General features: G+C 38.1%; 1 protein-coding gene across 1 annotated transcript; it reads right to left on the reverse strand.

Annotated features, from left to right (window-relative positions):
- Nucleotides 1-443: 443 nt before the first annotated feature.
- Nucleotides 444-17,408, reverse strand: TXLNG (taxilin gamma). The gene is made up of 9 exons (XM_010581516.1): nucleotides 17,098-17,408; nucleotides 14,814-14,905; nucleotides 11,309-11,479; nucleotides 10,391-10,585; nucleotides 8,836-8,955; nucleotides 7,705-7,779; nucleotides 5,431-5,523; nucleotides 4,818-4,913; nucleotides 444-3,764 (listed from the first exon to the last, which is right to left on the reverse strand). Exons 1-9 carry the CDS (start codon nucleotides 17,393-17,395, stop codon nucleotides 3,444-3,446), a joined length of 1,461 nt encoding a protein of 486 aa, XP_010579818.1. The 5' UTR covers nucleotides 17,396-17,408; the 3' UTR covers nucleotides 444-3,443.
- Between the last annotated feature and the right edge of the window lie 7,538 nt (nucleotides 17,409-24,946).

The raw sequence follows: 24,946 nt of genomic DNA on the forward strand, positions 1-24,946 counted from the left end.
CCTGATTTTTAACGTAAACCCCCGTATTTTTCACACTGCATCCAACTGAACTATGGTAGATAACCTTTTGGAGGCAGAAGGCACAAGGAGAATTCAAAGCGGGCAGCCACAGGTTCAGCTGGAGCTCCTGCCCTCCGTGGTCTGACCCCTCCGCCTCACGGTGCTCCCCAGCCAAGGCCAGCTGGGCAAGGGCAGCAGGTAGAGCAGCACTTCACTTACCGTACTCTGCCTGCACGGCTGGTACCAGCTACCACCAGCCACACGCAAGTCATCGACATGACCCTGAAAACGCACCCTTCTTAGGGCGTTTCACTTGAACAATACACTTGAACTCAAATTTCACAACTTTTAATTTTCATTCTTGATTTTTCAAATACAGTGAGTTCAGTAGATCCAGTTAGAAGACATGAATATGATGTTAAAGAAAAACTCAGAGTCCAATATATTAAGCATACTTATTTACTTAATCTATACAGAATCGAGTAGATAAAATTTCAGATTCACATTAGTGAAAAATCTCTACAAAATGTTTTTGAAAAGCAAAACAAAGACTGCCTGTTCATTTATCGTTTTTCCTCATGAAAGCAGACATGGGTTGTAAAAATAAAGCAGTGTGTTTAGCACAAACTAGATTTCTGCATCACTTTTTTCACAGTTATTTCCATCTACAGTCCAAAGAGGTAGATTTTCTGCAACACCTGAGAATTGGAACTGTAACATAACCAGGTGTAATGAAAGGAAGGACAAAACATTAGAGATACAGCCCTAACTTACTTGTGTATGTATACACATATTTGGGTCTTGCATCACATAATTTAGCTTTTTGCAGCTTAATCATGGTGAAAACTGTCAATCAGGCCCCAGAGTTTTGACAATTAGACATACTTATTTCAGGCTACATCAGTTTACAGCCCAGGTTAAACAGTTTATGGTAGTGGGAGAAAGGCATTAATACAAGTTTACTTAAAAACCCTTCTGAAGCCAATTTGGCTGCAGACTGGCAGTGCAATAGCCTGCTGTATGGCAGATCAGTTATAGAGTGCTGAGCTTATCCCTTACATGAATTCGGGGGGGTTTTGGTAGTTTTTTTTGTTTGTTTGTTTTTTAAACAACACTCTAAGCAATGCATGAAACTGTATTGACTGGTTTCAGGAAGCAAAATATAGCTCACCTTGGCCAGATAAGTTGATATGATATGGGTATGTTAAGGGTAGGAAAGAGAAAAGATATCCCCATTTTAAAAGCCTGTCACTCGGGGCGTTCTGCTTCATTTACATATTAAGTCAGTAACAAATATATTTGTATTGCTGTTCTATACATCTAATCATGTCTCCAAAAGCCCTTTAAAATATTCTTGCAGCAGGGTCCAAAAATTCACTCTTGCCTCCATATAGAACAAGCACTATAGAAAGAATTGTTAAAGATACAAATGTCCAAATAATAAATTGTAAAAATAGAAAACTGCATGTCCTACCTTGCCAAGGGTATGATGCATCAGATACAAATTTTTTCACTTTCCCTCAGGAAAATTACTTCATGCTTAGTGTTAGCTGAAAACCAGTTCTCACAACAACTATTTTTTTGAACAGTTTGATTCTATAAAGCAAGTCATTTGAAAAGCAAGTCTGAAATACTTCTTTCCAGTATTTTTTATGCCATATGCTTAGCATGATTAATATTTCAAAGCTCTGAGTCTACCTTGACTGACTGCTCATTGCTACCTTCTTTTCATTCCTGCATTGTGCTTGGACCACAAACACAAAAACTGCACAAATCTAGGAGAAAGATGGCCAGCTTCCCATTTGCTCCGCCATTTAAGAAATGTCAGTTTTGCAGTTCCTCTCAGTGGTATGAGCTAAAACACATTTGTTACACCTTACATAACCTTACTCTCTTTCAGAGACAGCTACATTATTTCAATGTCCATTACTACAGGAAAAGGATCAGGAGCTCAGTGCAGCCTGAACATTCAAGTAATTTAGCCACTAAACTGTCAAGGGCAATGAGGGTGGGAAGCTCACTGAGAGATGTGCTTGATTCAGAAATCCCCTCCCAAGTAAGTGCAAAGAACTTTAAGTACCAGAAAAGGCTACACACACTCGTATTTCTTAAAATGACAGCAACCAAAACTAGAAAGTAAATACATGGGAACTCAAGTTAAGGGTAGCTTGTAGTTATTTCACACATTGCCTTGCCAAAAAATAAATGTTGGTCCTAGTTTCTTTCAGGAAAAGAAGTAAAAATGTGGGTATCAAATTTTCTAAGAAAAGACTATACAGTTTAAGGTTAACAAGGGAACTTTGCTTGTGGTATGGTAGCATAAGAATTTGAAGTACCGTCTTTACCAGATAACCTAACTGGGAAGGCACTCTGCCAACTGGTACAGCTTTGAGGTTGAGCAAGAAATTCCATGTTGTACTTCAGGAAAAGTATTTGAATCTACATGTTCAATTACAACCAGTATACGCTTAACTAACGCTTAAATACATTGCATACAAGGCTATTAGAGAAAGCCTATATGCCACAGACTCATGTCTTCCAGAACTCTGGCAGTAAATGTCTATTTTCCAGCCCTTCAGATAATCCAGAGATTTGTCTAGACAGTAATGAATTTCTCTAGTCAGGATAACCATGTGATGGACACAGTGCAGCAAAGAGGGAAGAACACGACCAACACCTGTGCAATAGGCTACACAACTGCAAAATTCCACTCTGTAACATTGCTGTACATTTTCTCACACATTTATATTTAACATGTTCACAGGTAGGGCAAATAAGCCAAACTAACCTTTACAACACAACCCTGAGAAGTCTGCAAAAAGTTGTACACCCTGTTTCACCAGCTGCAAATTAATGTATTTCAAAGCTGTTTTTTCATACCACAAAGTACATAAAACCCTTTAAACATCTTTTACTATATTCTGGACCTTTACTTTTTCTTTCATATATATGGAAACATACTAGAGGGGAAAGCTGACATTTTTTACTGGCCATTAGACATCCTTATATAGATAAATTTACTGGAAAAATTGGTAATCTTTAGTATACTGAATGGCAAATCAATGAACAAAACCAGAATGCTGTTCTTTAAACCAAAAAGTGACCTGCTGTCACTGTTTTCCCCAGAATGATGTTATATCCGTACACGGTCTTCCATGACAGTGATTTGTGTTGTGGGAAGGAAACGCACATGCATCCTTTTATGGAAAAATATTTTCTTTTAAAAAATGAGGCAGATGTGCAACACAGTTGTGGAAAATTTATAGTTTAAGCTATTTAAAGCTGCTATGCAGCTTCCTGTACCACATAAGTCCAGTAGTTCTAAGAAAATACAGATATGGTAGAAAAAGTAAGAAAATTTTCACCACAAAACCAAATAGTTACCACCAACAGAGAAAGTTATACACAAAATATATCTCTCAATACAGTGTTTACACTTCATTTTAGTCTACAGTTTCAGTGCCAGGAACAGGACTTGTTGAGACAGTCTTTTCAGAGCTATTTGCCATACGTGATTCCACATCGGGTTGAATTCCTGGTTCCATGTCAGTGGGAGTTCCCAGCTCTTCGTGGGAATTGAGCGTGCAGGACTGCAACACCTGCACAGCTAGATCCACATCTGCTTCTCTGAGAGAAACCTGCTCCTTAAGGACTTCCACCTTCTCATTCAGCTCATTCCTTTCTGTCTGAAGGGCCCTGCATAGCTTCTCCAAACGCTCCAGTTTTATTTGAAAGCCCTTGTATTCTTTATCTCTTACTGTTTTCTGAAGAACAAAAGAAAATAAAAGCTCTGTGATCCAACTTATTTTTTTTTCTTAAATTAATGAAAAGAATCACCATCACTTAATCCTGAATATTAAGTCTTAATTAACCCAGTAGGTCAAATTCTAGCTGCACTAGAGCAAATTTCCTCGGAATACTTGACCACTACACTTCAGATGGTTTGTCTAAGCTGGAGTGGCGACACCTGTAGAAACAGGCAATGAGAACTATATAACTATATAATGCTAATTTTAAGTGAGGGCTGAGTATCAGTGAGGATGCTGATATGAAGTCCCATAAAGCAGTCAATTACAACCCAAATAATGGCAACTATAGGGAACAGAAGGGCATACAAGTAGGAAATCTACAATCCAGCAGCAGAGTCCAGGTCAGAACATACCATACTCATGGCTCTCCTAACCAGCTCATTAAAAGAACAGAGAAAGATAAGCAGTGCTATAGCAGAACCTGTATGACCTAGCATGGTTTAGCAAAGTCATACTTAATATATTTGAACTAGACCTTCGTGTAGGCAGAACTGCAGAACTGTATGCTATGGCCTGTGTGAAAGCTGTTTTAGCTCCTCTCTTGCTGGACTGTAATTAAGTAATGGCACCTCATGACCTCAAAAGTAGCAGCAATCCAGGAAAGTAATTGATCCCTTACACATGGGTTATTTCCTTCATGTCAATCTTGTATATTTAAAATAGATTGCTACTGCAGCACTGATTGAACTTTGCTCAGCATCTTAAAATACAGTTAATTCATTCAGCTTGTATGATTTCATACACATTATCCCACCAATTAAACAGTAAGCAAGGAAAGAAGAGGCTGAATTTTTTTTGTGTGTGTTGTGAGTTTAGATTTATATAGCAGCCTTTTATTTTCCATGTCTGAGGAGAACAGTACCATTTACACAACAGAAAACATAAGGCAGACAATCCAAGAAGAGGCTACTGTGTATTATTCCCAATTCTCTAAAACTGAAGAACTGTATGAAGTTCTCTAGGACACAGACTTTAGTTTAGCCATACTGCTGCTTAAAAGGTAATTACCTCTTCAGCCATTTGCAGAAGAGCCTTGTTGTTGTTTTCCCATTTTGTACGCCACACTATGGTTTCCTTTTCCAGTTTCTTAATCTTCTTTGTCATCTACAAAAGATAAATAAAAAACTTAATTCTGTGGCTTGTGTTGCAATGTAGATAGGCTTATATGAGTAATTTGACTTCTTAGTGTTACCTTCCAAGTCCGGTTTGAACAAGTTATTTTACAGAAAAGTCTTTCTGCACAAAATCAACCCCACAAATACAGATTCTGCATTCAAACAAGATTGATTCTTAAAAGAAACAGACTAGCAACCTTCAAGTACAACTAGTAAAAAACTCCAGGAAAAGAAGTTTTGAAACATAAGCACAGCCAAAAAGACCGAGAAGTATTGTATGCCTTTGATAAAACACTGAAATTGAGATTTAGATATTATGCAAGGATGTCAAAAACCAGAAAAAAATTACATCTCTCTTCCATAACATGACGAATTCTTATGCCCTATCTTATGATCCAAATTAAATGTCAAAATACTCCATATATTTTCAGAAGGCAAACACTGTTATAAAATCTAAAATGCATTTTTATATTACTTTTTATGAAACTAAGTAATCCTGTAAGTACCTTCTCCATTTCTTGCCTGAAGGTTGTAAAGAGTTCATTACTTTTTGCCATGGTGGTCTGGAATTCTTCAAACTTATCCATGTAAAGAGAAAGCTGTTGGAAAAGAGGCATGAACATTAACCTGAACTACTGCATACACATACAAAAAATACTAAGGTACAAGGCAAAATTAAAACTCAAAATAGTAGAAGATTAACTTCTTTTTATGTTTTTTTTTATACTATCCTACGTTTTCCATTTGAGAAGCATGCAGAACTTGTCTGAAAACATGCTAGTCAAATTATATGAGACAGTTCTATGTTTACAGAACAGCAATATATTCTGAAGTAAAAAGGATATTATGTCTATAAAATGTTGAAAGACACCACAGTTCATCACTATCTCATTTTTGCTTCCCCACTGAAGAAAAAAAAAAAATCTGTGGACATACACATAGACAGGAAATCCAGCACACAGTTAATGAAATAAAACTTAGAAAAGACCTACCTTTCCACCTTCACCAGCCAAAGCTAACAACCAAGGCTGGGACAAAATAAACATGATTGATTCCAGAAATCAAAATATGCATTCACAACCTATGAAATCTGCCCAGCAAGCAAAAATCATGGAAAGCGAATATTGACAAGGAATTCATTTAATAGTGAAAAGCATTACATTTTAACAAGTGAAGAGCATTAACATTTGATGACAGAAAATTTTCTTGCCCTGTACCACAAGGTCAATCATCAAGAAGGAACTGCAAAATATGTTAATTAACACAGTTAAAAAAAAATTAGGTTATGGTTCTTATTAAAACAACTTACACTATCAGTGTGTGATTTGATGTTCTAAGAATACATGACCATTTACTAGTAACTTCTTACTCCAACTGAGGAGTAATCAGTTCTCTCAATTCTTACATTTGGGGTTGGCAGGACAATATAATTCAGAGTACAGAAACACTGTATTTTGCTCTAATAGTAGTGGAACTTTCATAACAGGAATTAGCCTAGCTTGTCAACGGTACATCATGACTTTTTGCCATTATTGTGACTGAACTTTCTAGCTCATTCTACAAAAATAATAATAATAAAAAAAAAAATCTATCAGCCCCAGGGAACCACTAACTATACACATTGTTACTATTAAAAAGCATAACAAAAAGGCAGTGGGATTTTAAATAAAGGGTAACCAACTTGAAAAAAAATCATAAAAGACTAAGCATGGCAAAAAACTGTTCGGGAGAATTTGGATATTAATGAGTTCAAGTCCAACGAAGATGTGTGTGTATGATTACATTTAACTACACACATACTTTAAATATAACTGTTGGAAGGCCTGGAAAAGTCTTAGGTACAGTAAGTGTGAAAAAAGGGCATGAAACAGAGCTTGCAAGGAGACTTAATAAAAACCTTCACAAAACTAAGGGGTATACAAAAGGAACAGCTACCATTTCTCAGATGCTCTGATGTTAAGCTGAACCTACCATTTCCCTTTGCCTTATGTGCTGAGTTCACATGTGGCCAATGACTGCAGGTGATCCAGAACCACAGTGCAAAAACCGGAGACCATTTCTCTACTCTCAGAGAGGACCTTTGCTGTAGCATTTACAGCAAGAAAACAATTTGAAGATAGCAGGGTTTTGTGGACAGAGACACTCAGGTTACTAACTCTGAAAAACTACAGCGATAAATGTGACATTGCTTGCTCCCAATCCTCCACAAAAGGCCAAGATGGAAACACTAAGGAACAAATTCTAAAATCTGCATGGGTAAAAATCCCCACCCAACTCTTTATAGTCATAAGGGCCTCTCTGGTGCTGTACAGCTACAAAAAAGGATAAAAATACCTTTGAAAAAGACAAGAACAGTTTCAGAGAAGCCAAGGAATGGTAAAGTAGCTGTCACAATGAATAGATTCTTAAGCTTTCATATACTCTAGTCTTTGTAATATTAACATTATTAATTTAAAAGGATACTATCTCTAGCAATTCAATGTTTAGCACTTTCCAGTAACAGTACTCTAACAGCTGTATTAAACAGCAAGTACAAAATGTCAAGTCTTTACAATTTATACTTCACACTTCACTACTGAAGAGTTACCTACTGGAAATTAAATTTAGGACTTAATTTAAAAAAATACCAAATACTTTTCATAAGTAATACACTGCAACTGATGAATGATACATATAGTTTTTTTCATATGTTGTGTTATGTCCTCTACAATCACAAATCTTTTGACATTTTCTTTTTGGAAAACATGTTATTGAAGACCACTCCATTAAAAAAAAGATACCTGCTGCTTCAGCTGAGCTTCCTGTTGCTTCATCTGTTCACATTTGTGTCTGGACTCAGTAGCTTCTTTAAGCAGCTAAAAAACAATGCAAAAAAGCTACATAACGAAGAAAGTACTCCTAAAAATGGCTTCACTTGATCTATGATGAAAAATGAACACTGACATCACTTAAGGGCCATTTAACCATGTCTTCTCACATGGGCTTTTTTTTTTTTTTACTATACTATACTTTCATATATATGATTTAAAGCATGTGCTGGCATGCAGAAATTTTTATTGAAACTTTTTTCTAATTGGTAGCATGAGTCAATGTTTCTATTTCTGTAGCAAGTTTGAACCACTAAATTTATATGAGTAGTTCATTAACGAACTGTATATAATTTGTAACTGTTTTGTAACCTCATTTATTTTCCACCTCCATTTCTCCAGTCATTAATATCGCCTCCACAGACAAGTTCAAACCAATTTTGCTTCAACTTGACACCATTTTGTAGGTTCATCTTTGGAGAGACTTTCATCAGCTTATGATTCCAAAATTATGTTTTAAAAATACAGGACAATCCAACACTGAAGGACCATTTTAAGATTATGGAGGAAAAGCAAGGTTTTTGCCTAGAAGTTACAGATACATAAGGGGCATTAAAAAAAAGTCTTCACCTAAGCATTATTTTTTAATTGGAAGCAAACTTCTTGGAAGACTGCAAGTAAATTGCTGATTATTAACATACAAATAAAACATCAGGCATAGTTTTGGAGACAGATAGTTCAGAAAAGCATGCCTTATTCTGCATTTGGTATTTCTTAGAGCATAAAACCAGAAGTTACAACTCTTGACTGCAAGAAAGTACCTTTGGTGTTTCAGCTCAAGATATTTCCCAGTCTAAGAAAAATCTAAATGATATCCAGCACATTTGCTGAGCAAATGGAAACAGTAACATTACTTGCTTGTAAATATTGACATTAACATTGTAGGCATCATACAACACAAAACTTACATCTCAGTCTTGCTGTTGAAATCTAGTCTAACTTTCAAAAGACAGTCCCCTCAATTTCCTGTAGTTGCTTTAAATCATGAAAAATCTGATTTGGTGGGTTTTGTTATTTCCCTTAACATATATAGAATTCACTTACAAACTCCCTTTCTCGTTGATGTTTTTCCTCTGCTTCTTTAATAAGTTGGGTAGTTTGCTGAAGTTTGGCATCCACAAGCTGCTGCTGCAGTTCTTTATGTTTGAACACTTTATCAATATGCTAAAAGAAAGAAAACCTTATTAGTCAAATGTAACCTTAACTGACCAGTGGAGTTTAACTGTATATGTATGAGGAGATCCATATAATTTAGAAGTTTCGTGCAAAAGAAAAAAGCAGCAAAAGACTGTTTTACACACCTTTTTTTCTCCCTTTATCTCCATACATTATAACTACACTTTTTTTGTCTTTCACAGAAGTCAGATGCGTATTTTATTAAATTGGCACAATACTGTCAGTCACTTCACACCATTTTAAAAATCCTGTAACAAGTAGTCTACATCCTTTCTTCTAAAGTTGGTGTATCTACCTCTAATCCCTATTGTACTTTGTTACTTCTGAAAGCTCTAGTCCTCATAATTAAAAAAGCTCAAAACGAGCAAAGTTTGCATCAATAGTTTATTTAGCTAATGAAATTCCACAGATCATTGAATTTTGCAGTCTTGCATCCATCTGTAAAGTAGCACAAGGCAGCCTCCTACCTTTTCTCTTCCTCAAATTATCTCATGGTAGATACAAATATTCCATCATCGCAAAACGTGGGGAACTAGTCTACACAGAGCTTTCAAATCGATCCAGATTAACAACAAAAAAACCCCAAACCCCAGAACCCCATACCAACACCCCCCAACCCAACCAGTTGAGAAATTATATTCCAAATCCCTTGTGCCAACTAAGAACTAGCAAACTAATCTTAGCTGTAGAACTCCTTGAAACTTAGTTCCCTCTTTGACAAGGAGAATTGGCTATTTTCCACTACTGTAGCTTAGGTTGGCTAGCTCACACACTGGTGCCAATTAAAGCTAGCTCAGTTAGCCCTGTAATAGTCATTTTTATGACACTAGTCCAAATATATTCTTAAAGTGTGACAGCTTACTTTGATTCTATGCCAACAAGAGCAGCTACATATACAAAGGAGCTCCCCCCCCCCCAAACCTTAGTGAACCAAAATAAGTAAGATAGAAGATAATTCTTATATCCTCCTCCCATTACAATGTGAAATTATAATTTAGAAGAACTTCAAATATTAATACATATTTATGTTGGAAACAACCTTTGGAAGCCATTTAGTCCACTCAGAACAGGGTCAACTTCAAAGTCTGATCAGGTTGCTCACACCTTGCCCGGTTGAGTTCTGAATACCTCTCAAGACAGAGATTCCACAACCTCTGGACAACTTATTCCTATTCCACCACTTTCACTATGAAAGATTTTTTTCAATGCATCTTGAATTTAGCTATGCAAAACCAGACAGGAAAGGCAGATAGTGGGCCAAACAGCTACTTAATTTTTCACAGTAGTGAAGTAAAAAGAATAATTTATAATACATCTACACGATGGCTGTAAAGTATTAAGGCTTTTTCTCCCCTTTAAGTAATTATCTGATCGTTACAGTCAAGGAACTAACAGAATCCCATTAGAAGCATAATGTAAGCACCTCTTCTCGCAATGCATACTGCTCAATGAGTTTCTTCAGTTTTTCCCCCAGTTCAATATTTTCCTGACGGAGCTTGGCATTATGTATATCATGCTGTTCCAGTTGAGCCTGAATTTCATTCAGTGTAATCTGGAAGTGTGCAGTTGCTTCTTTCCGTCTTTCTTCTTCTTCACGTGCTTGCTGCATGTTTTCTTCCTTTTATGAGAGAATATTAACATGTTCAAGCCAAACCACGCACCTTTTCCATATTTTTGAGTCAGAAACAATGGTAAGAATTCAATTCTGTATAGTTTCAAGTTCTACAGTGCTAGAGTTAAAATAAGCTAGAATCACAATATGCTATGCTGACTACCCATGTAAGGTAAACAGAATCAAGAATCTAGAAATTCCAAAAACTTTTAGAGAATCTTGTCCTTACCATTACCAATATTACTCAGATCCTGGTATTATGCTACATGAATAATATTGGAAATGTAAGAATCGCCCAGATGTTAAAAAAAACATTGATACTGTAATGAAATTTCCTACAGTGATCACAGATAAGAATCTCTTGACTCTCTTCCATTTCACTCCCATCCATTATATTCTGACAGAATTAAGCCTTTTTTGATACCCTGCCATTTCATGCTGCTGTTATTTCACTTGTGCTATTTTTTCCAGCAGTCATCAGCACTGCTCCCAGAAACAAGTATGACAAGATCACATACTGCAAGTAATATGAACCAGTTTGAGGAAAAAAAAAAAAATTAGTGAATTGAACTATCCCCATACTCTTTACCTTAAAATCAAGTACACTTATGCCACATGCCACTCATCTTCTGCAGGTACAGGTAATGGGCAAAGTGGTAAGTAAAAAGCAGTAATCAGTAAGATTTCCACCACCACCACTGGCACTGTAATTTATGTAAATAAACTAACCTTCAAAGTCTTGTTATGACGCTGAAGCTCCCGACAGAGAGATTCCAGTTTGCTACGTGCCAAAATGGCCTTGCTATGCTCACTCTGCAAGTGGACTTTCTCCTTCACAACTTGTGCTTGCTTCTTCTGCAGTATCTTCATCTGCTTTTGAACATTGCGGCTCTCCTCCAACTAACATTAGAGAGTATATTTATTAAATAAACATAGCTGAAACTATCTTTATGCATCTAGATGAGCAGACTGAGCTTTTAAACATTTCAGATGAAAGCAAGGAAGTCAAATAATTTCATTGAGACCCCCAAGTTGATCTTAAAGAGAAACTCCCATCATCCCACAGAATTTGAAATGTGTAAGGACAGAAGATGAAAGTAGATAAATTTCAACTTAAACATTCGCCTTTGAGGAACAGGGACCATGGACCCACTGACCATGGGCTATCAGCTTGCATTCAGTTACAGGGGTAGGACTAGCCCTGAGAAAGGAGGATGTGGCAGATACAATTAAAAGCCAACTGAGACTGTTTTTTCAACAAGTCACAACTTTTCCCACTCCCTTATCTGTAAAGTACACACAGCTGTATATCCAACAGGTCTTGTTTTTACTATCAAAAAGAAAAACCCACAGAACTGTGCACAGAGTTCGTTCTTGTCAGCAGGAGCTCCTACCAAAGGAAGCAGTAATTGATACAAGTTTGTAAAATGCTAAGTTATTTCAGAAAGGAACAGATACAAACAACTAGCAGCCCTGACAAATCAAGCCAAATACTATTAAAGCTGCACAGCCCATACTTTGATGACTTCAGGGATCTGTAGTCTCAACCATTTGAAGCAAAATTTTTTTTTCTATTTCCTTTAGGCTGTTTAGATGGTAGATGACAGCGTTAAACTTTGTATATAGTGCTGACTTCAAAATCTATTCTATGAATATCCAGTGAATAGAAGTTTCTTGCATTAATATCTAGTTGAGAGTGAGTTCCATTATACATGATTTTTGGGCTCCCCGAGAAACCATATTATTTAGAGTCTGTTCTACTGTAAAGAAGGTAACAATGTTAAGTGTAACACTGCTCCTTATTAGATAGTGCCTCAGCCTCGGGACACTACAGGAAAAGAAGGCTGGCAATGAGGAACATCACCATGACAGAAGAATAACACAATGCTGGTTTTCTGAAAGAGCTCAAAATAATGCTGAAGCACAGAAGAAGGAATAAAGTTAAGGACCTCCATGACAACAGTAAATTAAATGCATATTTAATCTAGTTTAAAGAAAAGGAACGTCAAGGGAATATTTTGATATCCAAACATAAAAAGCCCTTTTCTTGGGTGGCCAGAAAAACCACTTCAAGTGGCTGTGCTGTTTGCATACCTATGAAACTTCAGGCCTGTAAAAGTATGTCAGTGTGAGACGTATCACCAAGGATGCAAACCTTCCTGTATCACAAACTGATCTCCTGATAGATTCCAAATTAGGAAAAAAAAAAAATTGTGGAAGATCTTTTGCCAGGAGAGAGGCATTCCTACCTTTATTGTACAGTCCTTTTCATGAGACACCACTGAAAAACCTGACAGTGAGCTTTAAAGATGATGAATCTTTAAAAAAAGAAAAAAAGCATTGTAGGTGCACTGTCATAAACAGTTCAAACCTCTGCTGGCATTAAAGCCGACACCTATGCCAGTGGTTCAACACCACTATCATGAAGAAAAGAGTGCATCTTAAAGGGAACACAACCAGATCCAACCTAAACTTTTTAAGGGGAACAGAGTACCTCTAAGACTCATTCAGCTAAAATGGAGCTACTGTTACACCTGGACAAGCTCCCACCCAACTTCCCAGCAGTTCTGAGCATCATGGGGAAAAAACCTAGTTTTCTAGGATGGTGACTGTCTATGGACTGTGAACACTTACTCTGACTATGGATCCCCTCCTGGGATGGGAAAAAAAACTAACACGAACATGTCTCTGCTGACTGCCAAGCTTCTTGAAGGAAATTACAATTCATTTGGTCTAGCTGTTCCCTAACTGTTTTGAGATCTTTCCTTCAACAAGAAAACTCAAAGTGAAGATGGTGCAGACTGTTTTCTTTCTGCAGAAGCAAGGAATTCATGCCAACCTAGCTCCTCGTGCAGGCCATCATCATCACCACTGTGATTTGACATGGGAGCTGTTTGCTCAAATAGAAAAGGCATCACATGCGCAAGCAATTGCTCATAAGAACTAATTTACTGCATTTTTCTCTCACAGTATCAAAGCTCATTTTTAGGTGGGCTCCCCATCCTTGAGTTGCACTATGGAAGTATTATTGTTTCTCATTTAAATGAAAGTGACTTCTTAGAGAAGCTGCTGATTTTGAAGGAAATTCCCTCATGTGAACAAGAGTGTGCATGTGAGAGAGAGCAAGGAAAACAAAGCAAAAACATAACAGACCTCCAAGGAGGACTCAGGATTTCTTAAACAGCACTAATCTAAGTCTATTTTTAAGTAATTAGTATTGCCTCTGTGAGTAAAAAGACTACCTGCTAGTTCATCCTCAAAGCTCTGGCGACATCGTTATTCTCAAAGGAAAAATACATTTATTTCAGAAGAGTTATGCCACATGCAGCCATTATGTCATTTTCAGAAACATTCACATTTATAATAGGCTTGAAATCTACAGATGGATAAATCTTAGGCTTTTGTCAAGCTATTCAGTTATCTCTAGTTTTGCATTCATTTCATAGATACAAATACGGTGGGAAAACATATACACACAGTATTTCCAGTCTTTCCATTCTTGCCTGTCCCCGTCTCAAGATGAACATGTCAAACATTTTTGTCCCCAGGCACATTCTAAAAAGTGAACTTACGAGCCTTTCCCCCCGCCACAATTTTGCGATCACTTAATTTAAGGAAAAAAATTACCATTTCTCCGACTTGGGGTGGGAACACACTTCGTGATCAATTACTGCTAAAATTTTGCCTTTTTGGTTTGTTACTGAAGAAATGTATACTTTTCTATCCATTCCTTTCCACGATCAGAAAGCACAAAGCAAAATTAAACCTAGACCTTTCCAACTTCCCCTACCCCCCAAAAATCACTAAAGAGTTCAGTAAAGCTGAACTTTTTTTCCCCAGATCTCAATATCACAGTATGTTCTTTCCCTTTATCCTATAGGGTATAAATTATAAAATGCTAGCACAAAAGCTTTATTAACAGACAAAACCTAAGAAAATAGTTACTCCCAAAAGAAACTCTTAGCTTTTCTGTTAATGTTATGCTTCAACACCAAGTTATCAAAAAGTTATCATAACCTAATTTTTCTTTGGATTTAGGCAGTCATGTAGAAGTGAAATGACTACATGCAAGTTTGGCTGAAACAATTCTCATAATAAGCCTGAGCATTTTTTTTTCTTCCTACCAACACCGTGAAAGATTCAAAATCGTTAACTGTCCTGTATTAGAAGTTCTTGCATTCCACAGTTAATATTAACACATGAATAACTCCTGCTATCTTTACAAATTACATACCAGATCAGCATACTTCTTGCACAAAGCAGCCAGCTTTTCCTCTGGAGTAGAAAGTGTGTTCAAGGCTTGCATTAATAATAACACTTCTTTTCCTATGAATTGGATGAAAGACAACCATATTGAGAAAAAAAAGTACCAGAAAAGCAGCCTGTCTTTAGAAGTAAAATATAGAACCACAAGAAATTAGTGTGAGTTAAGTTGTTCTGTGATTTGATAGCTACATAATCCTAATGGATGGCAAATGGGAAGTTATCACAGTAAGAATAAATTTGACTTGCCTATATGCCATTACACAACTTGGATAGCAAAAGTCACTTTAATCTTAAAACCACAAAAATATTTCTGTTTCATAGTTTATAACAGCACAGATAAAAAGAAAAATTTGAAAGAGTGAAATTTAAAAGGTTAAGTTTTGCTAATAAAGGATATTCACACAAGTGTTTTTAATAAGCCTTTGGAATTTAAGTATCAGCAGTGCTTTGGTAGCATTGAACACCGCAATCCCAAATTTAAAAGTTAATCCAACAACCGCAAAGTTAAAAAAGCTGATTAGTAATTACCACATTGTTGTTGTTATTATTATTATTAGTGTTACCAGCTGAAGGATTCTTACATATGCATTAAGAAGTGCCTTTTCCTAAGCAGAAGCACACATTTAGACACACACAAGTCTGTGGGCCGAAGAGGATCCACCCAAGAGTACTGAGGGAGCTGGCAGAAGTGCTCACACCAAGCCGCTTTCCATCATTTATCAGCAGTCCTGGCTAACCAGGGAGGTCCCAGTTGACTGGAGGCTAGCAAACATGACGCCCATCTACAAGAAGGGACGGAAGGAGGATCCAGGGAAATACAGGCCTGTCAGTCTGACCTAGGTGCTGGGGAAGGTTATGGAGCAGATCATCTTGAGTGCCATCACGCGGCACATACAGGACAACCAGGTGATCGGGCCCAGCCAGCATGGTAGTTTATGAAAGGCAGGTCCTGCCTGACCAACCTGATCTCCTTCTATGACCAGGCGACCCACTTAGTGGATGAGGGAAAGGCTGTGGGTGCTGTCTACCCGGACTTCAGCCAGGCCTTTGACACCATTTCCCACAGCGTTCTCCTGGAGAAACTGGCTGCTCACGGCTTGGATGGGCATACGCTTTGCTGGGTAAAAAACTGGCTGGCTGGCCAGACCCAAAGAGTGGTGGTGAATGGAGTTAAATCCAGTTGGCGGCCAGTCACAAGTGGTGTTCCCCAGGGCTCAGTACTGGGGCCAGTTCTGTTTAATATCTTTATCAATGATCTGGATGAGGGGATCGAGTGCACCCTCAGCAAGTTTGCAGATGACACCAAGTTGGGAGGGAGTGTTGATCTGCTCGAGGGGAGGAAGGCTCTACAGAGGGATCTGGACAGGCTGGATCGATGGGACGAGGCCAATTGTATGAGGTTCAACAAGGCTGTAATAAAGTGGCTGGAAAGCTGCCCAACAGAAAAGGACCTGGGGGTGCTGGCTGACAGCCGGCTGAAGATGAGCCAGCAGTGTGCCCAGGTGGCCAAGAAGGCCAACGGCATCCTGGCCTGCATCAGAAATAGTGTGGCCAGCAGGAGCGGGGAGGTGATTGTTCCCCTGTACTCGGCACTGGTGAGGCCGCACCTTGAGTCCTGTGTTCAGTTTTGGGCCCCTCACTGCAGGAAAGACATGGAGGTGTTGGAGCATGTCCAGAGAAGGGCAACAAAGCTGGTGAGGGGCCTGGAGCACAAGTCTTATGAGGAGCAGCTGAGGGAACTGGGGTTGTTTAGCCTGGAGAAAAGGAGGCTGAGGGGAGACCTTATCGCTCTCTCCAACTACCTGAAAGGAGGGTGTAGCGACGTGGGTGCTGGTCTCTTCTATCAAGTAACTAGTGATAGGACGAGAGGAAATGGCCTCAAGTTGCAGCAGGGGCGGTTTAGGTTGGATATTAGGAAAAATTTCTTTACTAAGAAGGTTGTCAGATATTGGAACAGGCTGCCCAGGGAAGTGGTTGAGTCACCATCCCTGGAGGTATTTAAAAGATGTGTAGATGTGGTGCTTAGGGACATGGTTTAGTGGTGGACTTGGCAGTGCTAGGTTAACGGTTGGACTGATGATCTTCAAGGTCTTTTCCAACCTAAATGATTCTATGATTTTCTCAGAATATCCAGTTAAAGATGACAAGTTTTGGCTACAGAGTAAACTTGAGACAAAAGACAGAGCAAACGCATAGCTATTTTACGAAGATATTGAAGCCATTTAAAAATCAAAGTGCCAAAGAAAACATACCCAAAGTTTTCTCTTTGTGTTTTTCACTCTCTGGATCTTGTTGGCCATCAGGTGGATCGGTACGGGCTTCTTCTCTCCCAGGAGTCTCCTCACGAGACTCTTGAGAGCAGCATGTGGACGCTAGGTGCCTTCTGTTCTTTGTGATATACTCAGCTTCTTCCAATGTGCCTATGTTTTCCAGGCCATAACAGTTGGAATGCGCATGCTGCAATGCTGCATCAGACAATTCATTGCACTTCCTGTTCACCAGCTGCTCCTGGTTATTCATTTCCATCTCCCGAGATCCAGCTTCTTCCATTGCACCACCAACCAACTTCAGAAGGGAAAGGAAGAAGTGGAAGTAAACAGTCAAGGCAACTGTATTTAAAATGAAACTTCCACCTTTCTTTTGCATTGCCAAATAAAACCCCACTGTTATTCAAGCTGATCCTCACTGTGGTTAAGACAGGTATATAAATAACTGTACACAGAATGAGCCTAAAGAGTGATGAAGAAAACAGCACACAACAACGCAAAATATTAATTACTCTATTACAAAACAACTTTGATACCTTGTCATTGCAAAAATGTTTATGCTCTAGAAGTTAAAAGTTCACATGGAAACCTGTTCTTCAAGCTCCAAAACTAACTGGCTATCATCTCAGCTGTTAAAGCACACAATCTTAGATGAAAACATTTCTCCCTCACAGTTTTTAAAAACGTATCTCACAAATCAACACTAAGTATACTAAACCTGAAACTCAGCAAGAGTTTAACTAGCTTTATGTACGGTTATTTGAAAAATAAGGTACAGAAATTGAGACAGGAGGACACCATTATTAAAACCAACTTTATTACGTGTTAGTTTCGGAAAACTGAAAGATACCAGTTTTAAAGTAATTCAAGAGACATACTGCAAAAAAGTGGGGGAAATATTAACCTGCTAGGAAGTCTAAGAAATCCACAGAAATTACTTTGATAACATAGCTAGGGTAAGAGTTTAAGCTACTTCAATCAGAATGCCAAATATGATTGTCAGCTCATGACTAGAGAAAATATGTTGTTTAACAAGAATGATAAACAGGACCAGGAGCACATCCATGTTTGAAATGTTAAGATTCACATCTATGAAATAATAAAAAAAGTGAGTATTCACTGGCTTCAGATTTGGAATCCCACTACCTATGATTTTTAACAATACATTATTTCTGCTCAATTAAACAGAACTTTCTTGAAAGATTTCTTAAACCCCAAAATGTTTAATCATTTAACCAAAAAGTTAAACATCACCAGTTGTTTTAACACTGCAGTGATATGTCCATATTTTGGAGCAGAACACTACAGCTAATTAAGCAGCTACCAGATTCCTCTCTCAATCACTAGAACATTCTCAATTTCTAGAAACATTTAAGGCTGATGAGAACTTCAAAGGTGTTTGGGTGCTTTTTTGTTTTGTTTGTTTTGTTACACTACAGAGGCTGGGACTCAGGACAACACTTGGAGGTGACTGGGTATTTTTTTTGCTGTCCATTTGCAATCCTACTATACAACGTGCATACATTGTTAAAAGTACGATAAGCAGAGTTGAACTCACTTTACTGCCAAAGTAAAGTGATCATTCTCATCGATTTATTTTCAGTGAAGTATATTTCCTTGAAGCCACAAGGAATTATAAAAACAGGGCTTGTTTATACGCAGAGTTATGCTGTTCAAGCACAAACTAGTTTCAGATTATATTATATTTTAATATTATAAATGTGCTAATTCTTAAAGCCAGGAGTTTGCACTGGGTTTTATATTCTGCACAGATGGACCGTTTTCCTCTTCAAAAGGAATTAGCCAACATCAAAGGAACGCAGCCAACACTAATAATATATTGTGAGATAGATTTCAACTCCCAATTTTTTCAGCATGCTTGGAAGAGTTATTTAAAAATCATTAAACAAATATGCTTTAACACTGTAAAAAAAAAGTAACAGCTTAGTTGTTCTCTATACTTAAAGCAAGTCCTTTGCTTTCGACCTTATCTCAAGGCAGATTCATTCTTGAGAAGATGGAATTCATACAATATCTTTCATGAAGGACAATAACCCTTTTAACCGCAAATAATCTGTATAGACATTAAGGAGCAACTTTTGACTTATCAAGGAAGATTCACTTGGCACTGCTCTTTACAAGTGTGGAAATGATGCACGTGCTTTATGAACAAAGGCACTGCAGTTTTATCATTCTCCAATCACGTCAGACAACGTACTTGATAAACGACTGCAAAGGTAATACAGTAATAGAATTACTGTAACAAATGACCAACCCCAGCATTTAGCAGTTGACTTTTTAGAGCTGTAAAATGTGTATTTTTTTTCCTTAGATTGTCTTAAACTGTGAGGCTTTCATTGACATAGGAAAGGCTTGTCCCTCCAAGTTTAGGGTCAGCTAAACAAACGAGATGCTTCTTGAAAAAGGACAAGAGAGGTGAAAAAGCAGAGCTCAGTTAACCTTTTTGTAGGTACCAATGGTTGAAACCATGGCACAGATCTTCTCCCCAAACCATGATTCCTATAGAAGCTGAAGATACTGTGTCACCTTACATTGACAAGACAGGAAAGATCAATGGTATATGAAAAGAACTGCAGTACCAACACAACAGCTGAAACTTGCAGTTTTTCCATCACGTAGAACGTGAACTTCTGATTCAGATACTTCTGCCTAAGAAGCCTAGCAAAAGGCAGAGAAAGTGTGCTCTAAGCTCAAAGTTTCTGCTTTGGCACAGTATTTCCAGACTTTTGAAATCCATAAACAGACTCAAAATTTTCTTTTTGAAAGCAGAGCACAAAATTGCCAGGAACTCCAACAAGCAGCTGAGAAGGCCTGACTGGCTGTGGTTAAACACTGAACAGCAGCAGTGCCCAAACAGCTCTCTTGCTATCATTCATTCCCTTTTTTCACACCCGCCTCTGCTGTGCTAGCAATAACATTCGTGCAACTTGTTCTAACACAGTTTATAGCCAGATCAGTACCTCAACCCAGTTCACTGCACAGCAATAGGCAATCCTGCCAACCAGAAGTGCTAGCATGATGGTTGGAAACAAGCCAAAGCACGAGAGTCACTAAAAAAAAAAGTCAATCTAATCACGGCCAGAGCATAAGGAACTAAACAAAAAATACCTTATCCTCACCACAGGTACACAGTTAACACTGACTACTGAGGTACTGGAACACCATCAGCAAGACAACATTCATGAGAAGCATTGCTTCAAATTCAGACAACCCAGAGATGGTTTTCATCTGAGAAAATTCTGCCACTTCTGGGGAAAAAAGAACTACTGGCAGGGGCATACACGTGACCAATGAGCTGCAAAATGCCCACCTTTACTAGCAAACCATCATAGTAACCTAAACACCTGTGCATTCAGAGCTGGCAATTAACATGCATATTCCAAAGCATGTGGAAGTTTCACAGAGTGAACACCACCACCACCTCATTAATTCAGCAGAGCTTTTTGCCAAAGTCAAATTAGTTGTCAGTCCAATTCTTTACTGACAATAATAATTTCTCAACTCTGAGTATTCTCTGTCCTTCATCAAAAAACCCACAAGGAGCTTCAGAACTTCAGACTCATTCTCCGAAGTCTAACAAAGAATGTAGAAATAACCTATCAGAATACTGAATTGAAGAAAAAGGTTTGTGTACAAGTGTCTTGCATAACTCAAATATATTTGAAAATAGCAACAGTGAAAAAACTACAGAACTTGTCAACCTTTTTTTGGTTTTCCAGTGAACATGGAACAAATCCAAGCTTACTGACAAGCAAGCGTGCTCCCTGCAAAACCAAAGCTCAGTGTAGCAGTAGACAGTTTTTGTAATAATATCTAATTTTCTTAGCTTAAATACAATTAAAAATTGGTGACCACAGGCTAGAATACTATATTTAAAGAAGTGGTTCTACCAGCAGCTAGAACCTGGTAACACAAAAAAAAACCCTAACAAAAAACCTAGGTAAATTCTATCAAGTTGTAGTCCGTAAGTTTTAGCAAAACTGACAGTAGTGGCACAACATACTAAAATTCTAATGTATTTTACCTGGATTAGAAAGTGTTTGGTTTTCATTTTAAACACAGAAGTCTGTTATTGCCTGACAGGGGCCACAAACACTAATAGCTAAATGACTTCCTGATTCTGATTAACAAAGACATTTTCTACATTAGCTGCCACTTTAGATATTAACAACATAACCAGAAGTCTAAAGAGCCTTCTTACACTCAGTTTTATTCTTCAAACATTTTAACTACAGATAGTTTCAGATTTTATCTGTGTCAAGCTTCAAGTTGGAGTACAGCAGTAATAAACGTCACATTGAGGATGTTAAGTACTAAACGGTATCAGTTTCAGTGAAATTGCCCCCCCTTACTGAGACAATGGTCAGAACAACCCAAGCTATTACCTCTGTCTTTTCAAATGCGTGCTCATCAGAGGAGTGAACTTCTCAGTTTAACATTCCAGCCAGAACAGAGCACTTCCAACAGCACATTGTATAATAGTGCTGATTCAGTACTGACTGAATAAAAACAAAGCAAAAACACCCCACCAAAGACCTTCTACTGAAATCACCACTACCTTTTCTAGCTGCTACCATGCTCTCTCAGCTTCCAGCTGCCTTCCAACTGGCTTTAATGATAGGTGGCTTATAATCTGATGAACCAGAATTAGATTGTTACATGCCTAGAAAGATTTCCAGTGAGAGACAAAGAGTACATTGCCACTTCATAAGACCACAAAATTATTTATCAAAATTCAAAACTCTATCATTAAAAAAATAAGATACTTGCTGCTTACCTAGCTGTGAAACCAGCCATTACAAGACACTGACATACCTGAAGAAGCAAATCATCCTCAAGCTATTTAAGACAGAGTTACAGGCCAAACAATTTGAGGATGCCTGTCAGAAAATTACTGGTAACATCGCTCCTGCTCACCCCAAAGTTTTCGTTGAGTCTTCTGCTCTGTTCTCTCAACTTGTATCTTGATCAAGAGAGGTTTACATCAGGAAAACTCTACCTTACTTCATAGCTAAAATATGAGAGTACAAGATTGGCATCCCATTTAGGAAACCAGCTATGATCACAAGAGCCTAAGCCAACCTTACTTCAAACAGTACTGCTTCGGTAACACGCACCGCACATAAGGACAAAACAGACACCTAGACAGAACTTATCCTACCATGCCAAAATGTATCATGAACAGACTTATTTTTTTGTTCTAGTACCTACAAAAATCTGTAACGTACAGTGCTAACTAAAATATACTGTGCTTATTATTGGTACTATGTGTACTAAAGTACCTATATCTTCATACTCCTGCACATACACATACTCAGTCTTTCCCTAAAACACCTGAAAACCATCATTAGCAGCTACACCAACATCCTTTTTCTCCTATATGTTAGCAAATTACCCTAAAAAAAAAAAAAGCGTACTAACATAAATCTATCAAAACACCTCCTACATTCCCCATAGTAGCAGTTGGCCTGTACTGTGAAAAGACTCTTACAACCTTAGCCTTTGGAATGCTAATACTTTCAAAAAAATAACCTGGAAGCTTTAGAACACATGTACATAAAACAGATGTTGGTAACTGTGAGACAACCTAAATATATAAGCAAATACATAATCATTTGCTCAGCATCAGGCTCCAGAAAACACCATTTGAATAACATTGTTCAGCTGATGACATTTTCAAACTTACCACACATGCCACTGGACATAAAAGCCTTATACCCCTTATCCTGAGCAATTACATAAAGAAATCTTGTGGCAAAAAGTATGCCATATTTATCATAAATGTTTATTGTTTATAACAAATTTTAGGCATCCCAGTCATTTACTTTTACCTGCTAACACAGGAAAACTTACTTTGAAAACATGTAATACTTTTTCTCAGCACAGATACTCAAGAAGACTTCATTTAACATAACCGTATTGTGCTGTAAAATCAGCCATTCTTTGCAGTAATTTTATTCATGACTTCCCCACTCCATAAAAACTAGCATTTTGGGATGTCACAAAATTCGGGTTTGAATTTTATAGCAGCTGCACCTTCATCCACTGGTCTAGACACAATAATTCAGGTGCTTGTGACCACAAGACTACCTTATTAAGGTTATTTCTCCATGCAATTCTTCTCTATACTGTGCTCACTGACCTAAATGATCATGCAGTCTAATTATACCTTTCTGAAAACCTGAAGGCCTCTGAGGTGGCTTCCCTGCTGAACTAAGATCTTAGCCATGAGATCAGAAAGTCATTTCGAGCAAACATTTAGCCCTGTTCTGTCATTACATTAAAAATTATGTTCTATGCACTCATTTATCTACTTTCAAAATACTGGACTGAGACACCTGCAGCATTGCTCATCATTAGTTTCAAAGCACTGCAAAGTTACGAGTCCCAACACAGCAGGAGGATGATTAAGAAACAGCTACTTTGGAAATCTATTTTATCTTTTAAGTCAACACAGAACCAATGTTAATAGAATTCCACTATTAATACTGCTGGCCTTCAGGATACAGTCTTTGATATTGGTTCAGACACATTCTCACATGACCCCTGCTTATGGTCCTTACTTTTTCCTGTTTCCCTTTCCATGCTTCTTGCTCTGTCTTTCAGTGGCCTTATGACACAGAAGACATTCCTGCTTTTAGAAATAGCTTTTTTATTTACCTCAAACATAATCTAAAAGAACAAAAAAAAAAAGAGAGTTTGGGTTCATGTCATTTTTCTTCTCTGTGCTCTGAAAAAAAGATTAGAAAGATCTCTTCCCTGTTTTAGCTTAAAACATAAAAAAACACTTCCTGTAATTCTAGCAAAAATTTCACTGGAGGAACCCAAAGCTTAAATGGAAACTTCCAGTGCATTTATATGCAGGGCAAAGTGCTGCACATTTCACCAGCCCTTTTTTAATGCAAGCATCCGAGACAGGTGCTAATTAAGAAAACATTTAATATAGCATGAATCACTTCCGCCAATGAGGTTTCACTTCCTCTTTACTATAAAGCTAATAGTTTTCTAGTCATCCACAGTATGTTTCTGGGAAAAGCAGGGTAGACAAGTTCTGAATTCCCAATGCAAACAGGTCACAAGGAACCTAAAAATAAAGAAGCTCCTGTGTATCACGGCAGGGGGAGGGAAATCTGCAAGCGATTGCCGAAGGATTTTTAATTCACAAAAAAAGTTCAAAGTAAAATTTGCTTAATAATCCCCGCCACATTTCACTTTTTAAAAAAAGTGAATTCCATTTGACTGGTGGGTGTATCAAATAATATGGAGATACTGGTTTGTTTGGGTTTTTTGTTGTTGTTGGTTTTTTTCTTACAAAAAAACCCCAACATCATCTGCTTTCATAGCAGAGACTGAAGTTACTTATGAGCCACTTCCCAGTAAAGAACTTCAGAAAACACGCGGCAGAAAAGGCGGTTTTTCATTGAGGAAAACTAGCTCCCTAGCCTCCTAAATCTCTTTTCAACAGCCAAAATAAACAACCACCACCACCACCAAGTTACTATTTCTGGGATGTTATCATCCTCTGCGCCACAGAAAAGAAGTTACCGCAAAAAAGCCACTTAAATTTACGTAAGGAGACCGGACGAGATACTCCAGCGGCCCGTGAGACTACCGGGGCGGCTCTGCCGCACGGCACGCCGTGAGCCCCCCGGTGACGCCGTGAGCCCCCCGCTGCCCGAGCACCGCCGCTCCAGGCGCCTCCTGCGCGGACGGGCAACCAGAAATTAGTCAAGTCTCCCCGTCCCACCGGCACACCGCCGCTTTCAGCGTCGTTCCGGCGGCGGAAGGGAAAAGAGACCCAAAAAAAGACCAT

This window comes from Haliaeetus leucocephalus, unplaced genomic scaffold, assembly GCF_000737465.1.
Source record: "Haliaeetus leucocephalus isolate CR32 unplaced genomic scaffold, Haliaeetus_leucocephalus-4.0 Scaffold795, whole genome shotgun sequence".
NCBI classification, from domain to species: Eukaryota; Metazoa; Chordata; class Aves; order Accipitriformes; family Accipitridae; genus Haliaeetus; species Haliaeetus leucocephalus.